A 16,501-nucleotide genomic window follows, 5' to 3' on the forward strand; every position below is an offset into this window, starting at 1 on the left:
CCCTCTGTACCTTTAAGGCCTTAATGTTTACTGCAATGGAGCATCAACATGTGTCACCATTCCTAATGCCCAGAGGAAGTGAAGAAAAGCATCAGAAGGCAAACCAGACTCATCTCTCTGGGCCTGGGCTTGCTTCCATTGGGCTCGTAGAGATTACAAACTCTAATGTGTTTTATTTTCAAATGTTAAGGACCTCCAACTCTCCATGGATCAAAAATCAGTGTGTGATGTTAAAATACAATCTGCTTACCCCAGACCACTCCGTGCCACGTACACAATTAGTGCAGACTAAACAGCATGATATGCCTTTCATATGCCATTTCCTTAATCCCACATTGCACAGAGGGATACGAGTCTCCCAAGGAAAGCAATCCTCCTGTATCCCTGCGTTTTCTCATACCGAGATATCTGCAAAGCGAACTGCCACATTCCTGTAGCACCTTACACCACCTTTAACGCCAAAGGCTTTGAAGACAGCTAATTTCCATACTAATTTCTTTCTTTTCTCCCTCCCCTCACCGTAATTCCAGGCCAGGCACAAGGCGAGAAGACATGTGTCGCTTGATCTAATGGCAGAGGACTAATTGCATTCTGGGATACATGCCTGGAATTCAGAATGTTCAACAAAAAGCATGTTGTGCAAGCAGACCACATACAACATCGGGACAATTAATAACCCTCCTTCAGGGGAGAAAATTTGGACTGTCCAGCCTCCCAGAAGACTGCACGGCTGCCTTTATTGATATCTGTGGCCAGATTGAGACAGGCCTGACATCCCTAGGCAGCGTGGCTCCACTGGGGCTCCACTGTGACTGGACTGTTATGAGGCCAACTTAGCCAGCCCGCTCCAATCATAGGAGCACAAACAAGCCCCTAACCACACTGAATGCTAAGCCAGATCAGTCTCGGGGGTGGTTTGTCAGGTTTTGCAGGGATAACATAGCATGAGATTATTTTTTTCTCTCTCCGTCTCTCTTTCGCTCACGCTCGCTGTCTCTCGTCCTCTGTTTCTATCTGTGTGTCTGTTATTTTATATTCACATCTCTGAGGAGGAGAATGCCTTTTCGACACACGCTGACACGCACGCACGCACACTCAAGCCCATACGTAGTGGCATAGACACAAATGCGCCTGTGTGCCTACACCCACACACACTCTCGCCTCCTATCTCTCCTCCACACAAGCAGCCAAAGCGTTCGAGGTCTCCATTTATTTGGTTCAGATGTGGTTCAGCGGTGAAATTAAGATGAGGTGTCGACAAGCTAATGTTGAAATAACAAGACCTACTAATTTGTGGCCAGCCTTATGGAGGCTGTGCCATCAAACGTTGCTGGAGCCCAGTGATGAAGTGTAGCATTTTTAACCAGCGCAATCATAGGGCAAGGTCCTCATTACCATGACGGCACTGGTGGCACATTATGAAGAGCAATAAACATGACCTCCCCCACCCCCACCCCCACCCCCCAATGCTGCATCTATCATGCAGGCAGCATATGGGTGCACACTAGAGTAGCGCTGCTTACCCGCCTGGGATTTGCTAACAACATCTCATGGTCAGTGTAAAAGGAAATGTTATTTTCATAACTAAGGACGTCAGGTGTATCACCAAGGGTTGTCTGTCAAGTGAAAATCTACACAGCTGTATTCATAGGTGTGTTTGGGAGATGGAGAGAGCCAATGGCAGGCAGAGTAGATGGGTGGTGTGTGAGTGTGTGTGTGTGTTGTGTGGAAGGCGGTTATCCTCTGTGAATATAAACTCGTTCTCTCATTTTACAGCACACGGCCCGGTCAGGCTTGTCAGGATTTAGGGTATTATCACGGCTAAATCAGCCACAGCCGCTCAAAAAAAAATTCTGGATATTAGATTAGATAGACAGATTAGAGAGGGAATCAAAATCCCAACAATATGGTTTCCTCCTCTTGAAGCCCCAGGTTATGAATACAAAGATCAACAAACATTTAGTTTAAGTGGCCTGGAAGGTTTCAGTCCTGGCTGGTTTGGCGACACCTGGAGTAACTGGTGGTAACAGCATGTGTGGTTTAATACTACATGACCCAGAAAGGGGGCGGCAAAACAAACTATTGTTGTTTTAAAGGAGTCTGGCAATAATTGGCTTTTTCCCATCGTTCTGTGAGCAACCTTGATCTGACACAGCGTGAGTCTGCAAACAGCGGGTCACAGTGAAAGGAGTTTGTTCCTTCGCTGAGAAGTTGGAGGTGTGCAGCCTTTCGCTCTTCATCTAACAGCTCGCTGTGGCTGCTCCTTCTGGTTCCATTACTCCCTGCAATATTTCAAACTGCCAGAAACATGCTGAAATCTGACCGTTGTCTTGTTTCGTAGATGCATTTTTGATGAACCATAGCAGTCGGTGCAAATCTCACTGACAAACACATTGCATTTCCTTTGACTGCTAATAAAAGTTCACTCACGTTTCGCCAGTCAAATGCTTTTAATTTGAAGCTGCAGCAGTAGGATATGTTTGGTTTGCATCAGCAGTACCTTAGTACAGCATTTTTCATGGGAATGACACCCAGTTCATAAGACTGCAAATATATAAATATTGCAGTACTCCCATCAGTGGGCCATAGGCGCAACTGACCATTGTTAACTTGTTCTGCTATTGTCACTTAACAGACATTTATTTAAATGAAAGTCTTTGAGATTGTGATTTTAAACCTGACATGTCATCAGCTTCAGTATGCCACAAGGCCTGACCAAGCGTGCACAAGTCTGAAAGCACAGCGAGAGGTAGTGACCATGATGTCTCCGTTCACTGCTTCGCTCTAAGGGGGTGAAAGAGGTACACAGCCGCACTAATTTGTCTTGACGAGAAAACAGCTGTAAACACCCCCAAGGGGGGTGACGAGATAAGCACCGTGTCGTGGAGATGGTATCAGATGGCGACAATGTCCCACCCAGGCACCATACTACATTTTCAGGTGCTCCATCCACCATGTTGTGCCTATTAATCAGAGCTGACGTTGAATAAACACGGCAACACAAAGCTAATTGACCGTACGCCAGGTGAACAGAAACTTGTGTGTTCACAGATCCTGTCTATTGTCTATGCAGAGCTTTGGGTTTATGTGGCTTTTGTGATTTTATTTTTTAATTTTTTTGGTTCTTTAATGACCAGAACTGCTAACAAAGACAGCTGATTTTGCACACCGGGGTAATTAGATCAAAATGAAATCTCCGGCATGGCATTGTACCCGTGATTACGCCTATTGTGCTTCATGCTATGGAAACAGGGAATGAATGTTGAATATTGTGCTTTAAACAGCCAAGTATTCAAATACATGCAGCTCCAAAATGTCCAATGAATGTAGCAGACTCGGTCCAGAACACCCTGGCTCAAAGAGCATTTTTGACCGGTTTAGGTTGCCTAAGGCAGTCATAGCTACTGTAAAGTGTTCGATTTCCCAATCCAGGAATATTTAAAAGAATGCTGTTCAGAGGTCAGCCATTTTCAGAGGAAAATGAAATAACAAGACTACTGTAAATGGAAAATATCAAAAATGATGTGTGGCTCCAAACAATCAGTAAAGCATGTCCTCCTTTTAAAGTGGAGCCCCGCAGGCAGTGGAGAGAAAATCAATTGAGAGAACCAAAATTTTCTTGGTATGTCCTGTACTGTGGTGTTTTTTGTGAATACATGATTGTCTCATTGATTGTCAGAATGTTTTTTTGTGTTATATTCTGTAGCCTCTATGAGCTAGTCTGCCATCCTGCTCAGCCGCTTGCATGTGTGTTTATTGGCAGTATAAATAAGAAATTAAAAGAAAGAAGATGATTGGGCAAACTGTCTACATTTATCTTACATTGGCCTTTTTAGACCTAATTTTATTGTAATTTCAATTAGAATTTTACATAACATACAATAAAGTGATTTTTTAACACTCTAAAACTGCAATTCCACTTTGAAGAGAGCACTTTAACAAATAGCCATTTAGAGCTTAAATTGCTATTTATCATACAGACATTCAAAGAGAAACAGTGAGAGCACATTTGGCTCCAAACATGAGAGGACTGTACACAAAGTCTGTTAATTGCCATCTAACAGCATAAATAGGTAAACCAATTATGCACGAATAGAACAAGCTTCTCTTAAACATGTTTCATTTCAGAAGCAAATGGGTCATTGGGTTACTAATTATTAATTGTTTAAACATCAACAAACTGCATATTAAATCAATGCAGCTCTTGATGATCAGGAGCCCCACCAACCGTGCAACTTCAAACAGCCACATTCAACAATCCTTTCACTCATTTGCATCTTTATGCATCAAGGGCCACATCCATTCTAATACAGGCCCATCTGAATCCATTTCCTGCGCGTGTCAGGCAAAGCGTGGCGACATCAGTGATTCCATTAAACCTGAAGGAGTCTATTCAGGAGAACCTTTGACATTTCTCTACAACACATCAAATCAAATAAGGGAAAATCAAAAGCAGCTCTTGTGCTGGTAAAGGAGAACAACGAGGGCGTCACCAGCAACCGTGAGAAAAGTTTTCCTGCATGTGCCACGCCAGTAGATAATAGAGGAAATCACATTGGACAGAAGAGCCACAAACACAAATACTTCTACTTTATTTCCACTCAGTGATTTGCGGAGAAGGGATGGCGAGGAAAATAAATGGTGTTGGTATTAACACTGATTGAATGACACAAAGCCAAGCTGTACCCACTGTACTCTTTCCTCCTCAGCTCAACCACGGGGGTCTCAGGCCAGTGCTTTGGGGAAATTGGGACTAAAAACAGGATTAAATTAAAAGTACCACAACAACAACCAACAGCACAACAAAAATAGTTGGTGAAGAGCAGAAAAAAAGGCCATTTTGCTGTTGAATAGTACTTGTAGCCATGATGGCGAGCCCAGGGGACTCTGTGAACCCTCAGATGGATAGTGAGAATTGATACTAATTGATGTATCATGGACAGACACACTGTGGAATGGAGTGGAGGGCGTATCGTCATTGACGAGAGGCCCATAGATTAAGCCTGTCAGTTCCCCTTCCTTTTTATGCCTCTGGCAAGGGGTGCTCAGGAAGAATCAATTTTTTTTGAGAAGCTGTATGGATGAGGACCATAATAATAACGTCATCTCCAGCTCCGGCCAAAATAAGCGTGGCCATTTTGCCCATTCAGAATCAATGCGCCGCTGTCTGTCTTGTGCGAGCTCCTGTAAGTCCGTGTTTGTGCATGGGCTGAGTTCCAGTGCTGGGCAGGACATAGGGGTGATAATGCCAGCATCTGTCAGAGGAGCTTAGATATTCCTTTCCAAGCAAGCAGCAGGGACAGACTACAGACGCGTGCCATTCCTTGGCAGCAGAGAAAAAAATGATATGAAATAAAATCAGTCATTCTCTGTGTACTTTCAGCTGCACTGGTTCAAGCTTTCCACCACAAACGCTTCAAGTACGCTCAAAACCAGCGCGAGGTTGTGAAATTCCCATGGACTTAAGTAGCCGAGCTCTGCCTTCTGTCTTTAAGAATAAACCGCTGCACGGCCTTAAAGCTCACACGCTGCAGTGCTGCATATAAGTCAGCAAACACATTCAGAGGAAAGAAGTCCTTTATTAATCCTCCACAAACTGAGCTGGCACCTCTCCAGCTACCAGTCCACCTCGGTATCGACGAGTCCATGCTGGACTCACACCAGCCACCCCGAGCCAAGTCCTTGTGGACTGAGCTACTGCCGCTCTTTTAGATATTAATCTTAACAGCAAATTAAGGGATATCATATTACAGTTGTAAGATTAGATTTTTCTGCAGCATATAAACCTGGTGATGGACAATAAACCATCACAGGCGACATCACAGTGCAGTTCATTCTTTCATCCATTTTCTGCCTGTTTTTCATCAGCAACAATGGGAGGTAGATTGAATTACAATAATCACTCACATAAAGTCATCAAACAGAGTTTTCTGTTTTTTTTTATTGTGATTTTGACAGCATTATTGTGTAAGTGATAAAAAGTGTTCTGATTGTCGCTTTCAAACTCCACTTGATGTATAATGTATTCCTTTTTTAGGTAAACACTTCAAGTTTTGTCACCATCTCCTTTATTTTTGATACTGTACAATGGAGTAAAACAGAAATCAAGCCAGATGGTCAGTCAGACCCTCCTGAGCTTGAATAGCGGACGGTTTAATGAACCAGTAGACAAGTAAACACATTATCTTCTCACAATCAGTCCCCCCTCTTTATTCCTCCCACAGAAGTGATGGCACCGAAAACAATGCTAAACAGTCAACGTGCCACCGCTCACAACAGAAAATTTAAGGATTTTAACGTAGAGGTAAAATCAATAAAGGACACAAAGGAACGTCAGCAGCAGGAAGTGCATTGAGGTGGACTGTAGCTCATAAATGAAACACGCCACCGCTCTCAGAGAAAGAATGGCTAAAGAATGTCCAAATTACTGCGCTATAGTTTATGATCAACTCTGCTGCTCGAGGCAGTGCTGTTGCCTCTTTTTCACACTGCACTCAACTGCAGGGCCAAGAACATCTGCAACATTTTTAACCCTCTTAGCCCTCATCAGGCTCTGCAGCACTCTGAACTGGACCAAAACTGGCAGGCCCAAGGATGTTTAACCCTAACATCGCAGGATTAAAAACAAGAATAGGCACGGAAATACATGAAAAAGACACGGTGCAATAACAAAAGTCCCTGTTCCTTTTTATTACAGCACAACATTGACAGACTTCATCTAACAATAAAAGTAATTGACACTGTTACCAGGGAGAACTTGCACATCTTCAGCTTAGAATCAAGCAGACAATGCGATGCCAAACGTAGCATCCACGATGCTGTGCATACAGCCATCAGAAAGCCCCGAGGAAAAGGAAGTCCCCTGCCACCGCCTATGGTTGTTTAACTCGCTGACATTAAGAATTTATGAGCTTAAAGATTCTTCTGGCGCTTTCCTCATGCGACTGCAACACGTCTTGAAAAGTGCTATGGAGGAGCAAACAAGTTGCTTTGTTAATACGTGCTTGTATGTCGAGATATGATTGCATTATGTGCAAGGAAATATTGGCGCCGCAAGATTGTCACATCTGAGGCATTTAGCTGTGTTTCAACAGCAATATCCACTCAGAGATCACACAAAGGATTATTATTTCTTTTGCTCTTTAGCAACAAAAGAGTTTATATACATATATTCTGAGTAGTATGAACAGCTGAATGTCAGCAATGTCCAACTAGTACTTTAAAATAAGCTCAGTGAAGCTGCTACTATTGATCCTCAAGTGTTAATTATACTGAAAAATGTCAGGTTTTTGTAAAAAACAAAAACATACATAAATATGGTAAATTAAATGTCCATATTGCGCAGCAATGACCTTCTTCTCCCCCCATATAGAGTTCAATCACTCTTTATTGATTAACAATGATTGGATATGGCTCAGAACTAATTCACCTCTTGGACAGCATATTAATTGTGGTCAAACTGACGACTTTTATTCCAATATAAAGAGGAAATTGATTTGCCGGCGTGTTGTCATTGTTATTCCTGCGGCGCGGTGTTGCTTTTCCGTCGGGGTGCAGCCGTCTGGGGGTGAAATGGACAGGCGGGGAGAGCAGAAAGGAGCGTCGGCTGCGGACGCTAGGTGTCACCCTTGTGACTTTGAAATGGGCCTGCCCTCGACAGGATGTGATGGAGGCTGAGCGCGCTGCAGAGAGGCAGACAGGGAGGCAGGCCGGCTGCACGGGAGGAGTGTGTGTGTGTGTGTGTGTGTGTGTGTGTGTGTGTGTGTGTGTGTGTGTGTGTGTGTGTGTGTGAGGGCCCGGCTGTGACCAAGTGTCACTTCTATCTGAATGAGAGGAGAGAGATTTCAGGGCGGGTGATGGGAGTCAATATGTGCAGGCAACACTGGGGGAACTTTATATGCAGCCCGTTTCTCAGTAGACCAGCTTTACTTGCTGACATGTAACAGGCGTGAAGTGCTCACATCATATGGAGCCTCTATGTGATGTCCACCTGAGTTACATGGTGATAACGCAGATGAGACGCACTGAAGAAGCTACTCATTGATTTGTTGTTCCTTCCTTTTATTATGATGATTAGCGACAGACTGGAGGTCATAGTCCCCCCCCACCTCATTATTAACCTTTATCCGACCAACACAAACGATTTAATTATAGTGAAGCCAGATTATTATTTTTCACGAGATCTTTCCTTATTATTAAGCTCGCTACGTTATTGGCTGGCGGCCGCTGGTGACGAATTCAATTAACTGTTTGTCATTAACAGGTACACACAGACCGCTGGCTGCGACCTGAAATGAACCGAAGCCAATCATCGATCAACACATGGCCCTGACATTTTAACGCATATGATGATATTCAACTCCGCGGGTCCAAGTGTGTTTTGTGTAATTGATAAGGGGACTCGAGGGCAATATTTAATCGGCAAAGCTTTAGGAGTTTTGATTTCGTGACATCCAAGAGGGAAAAAAATGGGTTATTATGTATTGATTTAGCCTTATGGCAAGATTTCCTCCCAGCATGCTGATACATGGAAACTATCATCTATACCGTTTGTTGATGGGTGTCAGTCGCCTCTCGGCGGTGTCAGACGCGCTGCACATTAAACGCCAGCGAGCCGCGCTGCGGTTTACATGATGCAACGTAATGCGTACAGTTGCAGCGTCCATATGGATCAATTTGGCTTTAAAATATGCAGGAGAGGGTAGCAGAAAATGCTGTTGCTTTAAGCTTTGGCGCAGAAGTTCCCAAACTTTGGCTCATCACCAAGACTGATCCGTCCAAACCCCGCGGATGAACTCCCAGTGACAAGATCTGTGGCGTACAATAAGACCTGTAACACATAAATGCCCATTGACTGCTGCAGCAGAGGAGAAAACAAGGACAAACGAGTGAAAAGTTGTCCTCAGCATCTCCTCTGTGCCTGTGCTGAGGGGAAATTAGTCTTTTTTTCACCCATCGAGTCCTCTCAAAGACCCCCGCGGGTCCCCAGACCCAGCTTTGAGAGCCACTGCTCTAACGATCATCTAATACACAGCCTCGTGTTTCAACTTGTACGCTGTAATTGCCCGTTGAGTCGTCCATCTGCAGGAGAACAGGTAGTTGGCCGTGTTTCATTGCTGTACTTTGCCCCACCCACCAGCAGCTCCGGCCCTCCTGTGTAACCCCTGATTGGCTGAGGGGATTGCGGGTCCTGAGACTGAGCGCTCGGCTCGGAGCTGCGCGTCCGCCAGTGTGCACCAGTGAAGCGAGAGGAGCGCTTGTTGGAGTCAACTAGACAGCCTGCTGGCAACGAGTGGTGATTTCTTTTTTCTGCCTCAGCCAGGCTGGATATAGGCTCCTGTGCCTCTACTCTGCTGCAGCCCCGCATGAAATGCACATGCAGTAGGCTCTTGCCTCGTTTTCTCCTCACTGGCTCTTTTCATCGGATTTTTGCGCGTGTGAGTGTGTTGCATGGACTAATTATCGGGATATGTGCAGCGTTTTTCCAAGTGAGATACGAGGAAATTAATTAGTAAGTAAAAAGAAAAAAAGCTTCAAGACTTGCGGAGGGGGATGAAAGACTAAATCTGCTGGAAATAAAAAGGTAATCGGGACTTCAGTGATGTGATGAGACATTCCTGCAATTGCAGCCTTGTTCTTTAGGCAAAGATATCCGGACTAAAGCTGTTGAATGATTTTTGTGACTGCAAAGCCTTTTAGCCTTTTTCATCAGATGTGCAGTTTGAGAGCCTATAGCTGCCGTCCGAAGAGGAAATTTTCTCACTGCTTGTAATATACCACACAGAGCAAGATCTTTATCCAAAATGCGACTTAAATATTTGCTGGCACCAAGGCGGAGAATCTGACGCGGACTTTTGAAGCCCATTACTTCATCTGCACAGAACATTAGAACATTTTTGTGGACTTTTGTGGCTCACAGGAATTCTCGTTTTTTGCGTCCATGCAGTCCGAGCGTTTCTTCTCCTCTCAGCCCACTTGAAAAATGGACAGTTCGCCGTGTGAGTCATGTATAAGAGCAGTTTGCCGCTTGATGAGAGCTGCACGGATTTACACGCCTAAATCACTGTTGTGAGAAGATTCAGCATGTTTTCCCAAATCTGTCGTGCCCAACGCTTCGTCCGCTGCAGCAGACCGGAGGATGTGCTCTGCCTGAGAAGAGTCGAATAGGCTGAGGCACTTGTAACAATTATAGCTTCCACGCCATGATATAATTCACATACACACGAGCTATTCGTCATCCAAACACTTTTCCGGACACTTTAATGAGATGATCCGCTTGGAGCCTTTTGCCTGTTTTCTCTGACGTGCATTCTTGTGCGTAATAATCAAGGTCTTTATTAGGCAGAGAAAAATTCAACAGGTACAATGCAAACCAAGGAGATGGGATTAATACAATTAATTGCTGCGTTCCTCTTGTTTTGGGTCGGGGCCGAAGCTGTTATCAACCTGAAGTATGGAATAAACGAGGAGATGAAGCCCGGGTCAGTGATTGGAAATGTGACAAAGGACGCGCTAAAGCAAGGATTTCAGATTGCACCGCAGCCCCCGTACTTACGGGTTATTTCCAATTCAGAACCACGGTGGGTGGAACTCAGTCCAGCCGGAATCCTTACAACCCAAATGAAAATAGATCGGGATGTAGTTTGTCGGCAGAACCCAAAGTGCATTATTTCCCTAGAAGTGATGTCAAACTCTATGGAGATCTGTGTCATCAAAGTTGAGATTGAGGATTTGAACGATAACGCACCCAGATTCCCAACGAGCCACATTGACATTGAAATTTCGGAGAATGCCTCCCCTGGTACCAGGTTTCCCCTAGAGGGGGCAAGCGATCCGGATTCGGGGATCTTTGGAGTGCAATCATATTCCATCACCCCAAATGAGCTTTTCGGACTAGAAATAAAGACCAGAGGGGACGGGTCCAAAATTGCTGAGCTTGTCGTGCAAAAATCGTTAGACAGGGAGACCCAGTCCCACTATACATATGAAATCAGTGCCGAAGATGGAGGAGACCCTCCTAAGATAGGCGCGGTCCAGTTAAATATCAAGGTAATTGATTCTAATGACAACAACCCTGTTTTTGACGAGACGGTGTACACAGTTAATGTGATGGAGAATTCCCCCATCAATACATTAGTCATAGACTTGAATGCAACGGATCCTGACGAGGGCACTAACGGGGAGGTTGTGTACTCGTTTCACAGTTACGTCACCGAGAAAACGAGGGACGCGTTCAAAATTGACCCAAGAACCGGGATCATCACTGTCAACGGTGTTTTGGATTACGAAACCACGCAAATATATGAGATCGACGTCCAGGCCAAAGATTTAGGTCCCAACTCGATCCCAGCTCACTGCAAAGTCACCGTGAACGTGATGGACACGAACGACAACCCGCCTGTCATCAGTTTACTCTCACTGAACACAGAGATGGTGGAAGTTAGTGAAAACGCACAGCGTGGATATGTCATTGCGCTGGTGAGGGTGTCAGATAAGGACTCTGGGGCAAACGGCAAAGTGCAGTGCAGGCTGCAGGGCAACGTCCCGTTCAGACTTCAAGAATATGAGAGTTTCTCCACTATACTTGTTGATGGTAGGCTGGACAGAGAGCAAAAGGACACATACAACCTGACTATCCAAGCGGAGGACAGTGGCATCCCGCCTTTACGCGCCACCAAATCTTTAGTAGTCAAAGTCACCGATGAAAATGACAACCCTCCCCACTTTCTGAAACCACACTATCAAGAGATGGTGATGGAAAACAACCTCCCGGGTTCGTGTCTGCTCGCAGTATCAGCAGAAGACCCGGACCTGGGGATGAATGGCACGGTTTCCTACTCCATAGTCCCCGGTGAGATTAAGCACATGGATGTAAACACATATGTCAGCATAAACCCATCAGGCCGCATTTACTCCATGAGATCATTCGACCACGAATACACCAGGACATTTGATTTCAAAGTTTTGGCCAGAGACAATGGCAACCCCTCTTTATCAAGTAATGCCACGGTGCGTATTGTTGTCCTGGACGTAAATGACAACACACCTGTTATGACGAACCCGCCTCTGGTGAATGGCACAGCGGAGGTTTCCATCCCCAGAAACGCTGGTGTGGGTTACATGGTGACCCAAGTCAAGGCAGACGACTACGACGAGGGGGAGAACGGACGGCTGACCTACACCATCTCAGAGGGGGACAGGGCTTTCTTTGAAATCGACCAGGTGAACGGAGAGGTGCGCTCCACCCGGATGTTCGGAGAAAACGCCAAATCCACCTACGAGATCACAGTGGTGGCGAGGGATCACGGCAAGCCCTCCCTGTCCGCCTCGGCCTACATCGTGGTGTACCTCTCCCCAGACCTGAACGCGCAGGAGCCTATTGGACCTGTCAACCTGTCCCTCATCTTCATCATCGCTCTGGGCTCTATCGCAGCCATCCTGTTTGTCACCATGATATTTGTGGCAGTGAAGTGCAAGAGGGATAACAAGGAGATCCGGACGTACAACTGCAGGTACTGACTAAATCTGTGTGTGTGTGTGTGTGTGTGTGTGTGTGTGTGTGTGTGTGTGTGCTTGCATCTGAGAGAGAGCGCGTGCGCCCGTGCGCGTGTCTGCGATCGTGCCTGAAACTGCGAGTTGTCAGTGCGTTGCTTTTGTCATGCAGCATGTAGAGGCCCCGAATGTGAGGACTGCAGATTTTTTTTCTTCTCCCCCACAGCTGAAGCTGAGGACACATTCTGCTGAGGCCCACTGTTCCGTGTTAAGGAAACGTGATTGATTGATTTAATCCGTCCATTGTAACCAATCGGCTCATAAATATGACGGTTCAACTGTCGTGTTCAATTTGCGGGTGTGTTGCCGGACAATTAACGTCCCACCAGTTCAATAGCAGTCCCAGACATTTATTATTTAACGTCCACCATGGCTGATTGGCTGTTTTCAGCTTTAATCTAGTGTGATTATGGACAGTCCTCCAGGTTCAGTCAGACGTACCTCTGCTGCACAGAGGAAGATCATTTGGAACAACAGCAACAAAATTAGATAGAAATAAGAAAAGATCTATAGATTACATAAAAAACATCTAAATCACATCATAGTCCAACTATTCACCCAGTTTCCTGGAAAGGAGCGGATTATTATTTTTATTTTATTATTACTTTGCCTGTTGAACATTCTGTTTTCTTCATCAATCTGATCATCAGCCCTGGCTTTGATTTCCCCGTACCACGTTAACACCACAAATTTACATATAGATTGGATTTGAGAATTTAACCTGAAGCTATAATCATATTTGCTCCAAACATAATTCTGTTAATTTTAAGTGAACAGGCCATTTTCAAGCATGTCGTCATGAAAAAATATTCTAAAAGTCCCCTAATATTGTTATTGTTATAAGATTGTTTTCTCAGTATAGAGGCGTGTTTTCTGTTTTTCTAATTCTCATCTAATTTATAAAGGTGTAAAAAGTAGCCACCACTTGTAACTGCTTTTAACATTTTCAGATTCTCTTCAAATAGCTGTAAGTGAAAACATGGGTACTCCAGTTTTAATAGTGACCTTTACATAGTTAACAGGAAGGACCCACATCTCTCCCCATCATAGGAGTACTAAAAAATGTGTTTTTATTCAGGCCTGATTTGATGAGCTGACACCCAGATCACAAGTGCTTTCTGCAGTATCGCATTTGCAGCGTCAGTTATCCATTTTGTTCAGAGAAGAAACAGTGATAGACAACAGCAAATCCCAAATTCCAAACTGCTCTCGGTACTTTACTCTCTTAGTGTGAGCCCCTCTCCCTGCTGGGTGCTTTAATCAGCGCTGATGTGCTCTGCTTCTCAGTCGCCACCTCGAATATGAGCAGCAGTTATCTCCAATTTATTGCTTGTCCTCTGTCAGTCTGTTTGACTCTGAAGATTTCCCCTCCCAGATTTCAATTTGGGCACGGGGCAGAGAGACAACATGTTAAAGTGATAAATGAAAACGAGATGGAGTATTTTCTACCCTTGCAGCCGCCCATTTTCTTTCCTCTGAATCAAGGGGGAGCAGAATGAGGGAGGGTACTGTTTTCAAGATGCAATCTAAAAGAAAAATGAAAAAGACAAACTACAGTGCTGCTTCTAAACCAATGTGATTTTAAAAGCGACAGGGGATTAGAGCTGCGTTTTAGTGAGGAGCAGAGGCCAGTGGGGGCTGGCATAGCAGAGACATTCAGGACAGGACAGGAACAGAGACATTCCACATATTGCACTTTCATGGGTAAGTGCGTTTTTTTTTGTGGGCTGTAGCAGAAAATAAACCATATGCTCCCTGCCGTAAAGGTTAAAAATGGCCTCTTCCAGAGTTTGAAGTAATGCAAATGGAAACAAAAACATCCCAAATGTATGGATTATGTCTAGTGAAGTTTGGAGTCATCACTGTAGAGTACACAGCGTCTGTTGTCCGGTGGAAAACTGCAAAGCTGTGCGAAGAATCGATATCTCCCCCAGTCTGAGGATCCTTTGATAAAACATGGCTGTGTTGCTCATTTGCTCTTATTAAAGTCAAAATACTCAGTTCAAGTTTGCAGCAGCCACTGAGAGCAGCTAAATGAATCTGAATCTGCAGTTCTCCTGCACTCCGTATTGCTAGTGGGCTCGCTTGATAATGAAAGAAAAAATGGAATTAGTGTGGGTTGTGTGCTTTGAATATGATTGCATATACCGGTAGTGCTGCTCGGTGCCCGTGTGTTCTCTTGTTTTGCTTCTGTGGTTTTGGCATGTTTGCGTATCGTTTGCCTGTTTGTGACATGTCGATTGTTGAGCATGCAAATGAAAACAAACAAGGGGTGACGGCTCCATTGCAAGCCGGGAGTGGGAGGTCACTTAAGTGTGCTGTTCCACCCCTGGACACAGGCAATGAGCCTTTGTCTGGCACCCATGGTCGAACAGTGCCCTAGCTGGCATGGCGGGCGAGCTTTTTGACCGTGTGGACAAGGGAGGGGAAGGCAGGACACTGCTTTATTGAGTCTGTTCAGTTTCTTCTACTTGCGCAGGGTGGCGGAGTACTCATATGGCAACCAGAAGAAGTCCAGCAAGAAGAAGAAGCTGAGCAAGAACGACATCCGCCTGGTGCCGCGTGACGTCGAGGAGACGGACAAGATGAATGTGGTGAGTTGCTCATCTCTCACCTCCTCGCTCAACTACTTCGACTACCACCAGCAGAGCCTGCCGCTGGGCTGCAGGCGCTCCGAGAGCACCTTCCTCAACGTGGAGAACCAGAACTCGCGCAATGCAGCTCCCAACCATGGCTATCAGCACCCGTTCACTGGGCAGGGCCACCAGCAGCCAGACCTCATCATCAACGGCATGCCACTGCCAGAGGTGAGATACAATCCGCTGTGCTCCGTCCTAAATCCTTGGCTGGGCTGCTTTGGGTGTTGGGGGTAGAGAAAAGGGGGAGGTTTGGTTTTAAAATTGATTCCCATCACTCACGACGTGAGGTTTCATAAGCAGAGAAGAAACAGCTTGATTAGGCTGCCTTTTCCATTAATTATTATCGATGGTTCTCTTTGATCGTGCTGAATCTTAAGAATGAGACATAGAGATTCAGCGCACCACCTTTCAACTCATCTCAAGGTCTAGTGATATTTAGCATTCCATCGTCCCACAGACTTTCGTGTCAGTGAAATGTCTGTCTGTTATTGACGGAAAGCTGAGCTATTTGAAACGACGTGTGTGACGTCGTGTCAGTCGATCTGAGTGGAATCCTTCAAGGCATTTCAAAGGGCTGAGACACTGAGGCTGACCTGTGACTGAGAGCGCTTTGCCAAGCAGAATTTGGAGGCCTGACAAAGTGGATTATTTGGCCTCTCTTACACCACTTGTTTTCTTTTTCTTTTTTTCTTATTTGTGTCTGCTGAGCTATTGCAAAAAGAACAGGAGCCTGAGCACCCGCCAGGTGTATTGACCCGGCTAATCAGCCCCACCAAACGTCATTTCAGGTGCTAGCAGAAAGAATAATCATCGATTAAATGCTTTATCCGCGTGTTGTCCATTTGGCTGCAGTGTTACCGCATGGCCGCTCTGCACAGCCAGCCGCTGAATTGCCCCGGCGCACCGTGCACGGCCCCGGCAGAACACTGAAGGTCTGACTTGAAAGACTATTCAGGCTGACAGAGTGTATGCCGACCGGCTGATCTTTAGTTTATAGATTTTAGTATGTATGAACTGGTCTATTGGATTCTGTGGGCAGCCTCTCTCTTTCTCTTCGTGACCCACTTCTCCTTGATCCCATGGGAGAAAGGGGCATTTATGTTTGTGTGTGTGTGTGTGTGTGACAGCAAAAATGTGCATCTGTGTGTGTGTGTGTGTGTATAAGAATGTGTGCTCACTCCTATAGACAGCAGCAAATAAGCTCCAGCTCCACGTACACACGCACACACAAACACACACACACACACACTTGTAATTGATGACTCCAATCTCCGTTTGACATTCAGTGAGAAGGAGGTGGGGTGTGGGGT

The 16,501-nt window shown here is 45.3% G+C and overlaps 1 protein-coding gene across 1 annotated transcript in view; it reads left to right on the forward strand.

Annotated features, from left to right (window-relative positions):
• Positions 1 to 10,313: 10,313 nt before the first annotated feature.
• pcdh19 (protocadherin 19) overlaps positions 10,314 to 16,501 on the forward strand; it is a 53,287-nt gene continuing 47,099 nt past the window's right edge. The window contains exons 1-2 of the mRNA XM_041943992.1: positions 10,314 to 12,512; positions 15,032 to 15,359. Coding sequence (XP_041799926.1) covers positions 10,366 to 12,512; positions 15,032 to 15,359 — 2,475 coding nt within the window. The 5' untranslated portion in view covers positions 10,314 to 10,365. The remainder of the gene's footprint in view (positions 12,513 to 15,031; positions 15,360 to 16,501) is intronic.

The sequence above is a fragment of the Chelmon rostratus genome, chromosome 9 (assembly GCF_017976325.1).
Source record: "Chelmon rostratus isolate fCheRos1 chromosome 9, fCheRos1.pri, whole genome shotgun sequence".
In the NCBI taxonomy this organism is placed as follows: Eukaryota; Metazoa; Chordata; class Actinopteri; order Chaetodontiformes; family Chaetodontidae; genus Chelmon; species Chelmon rostratus.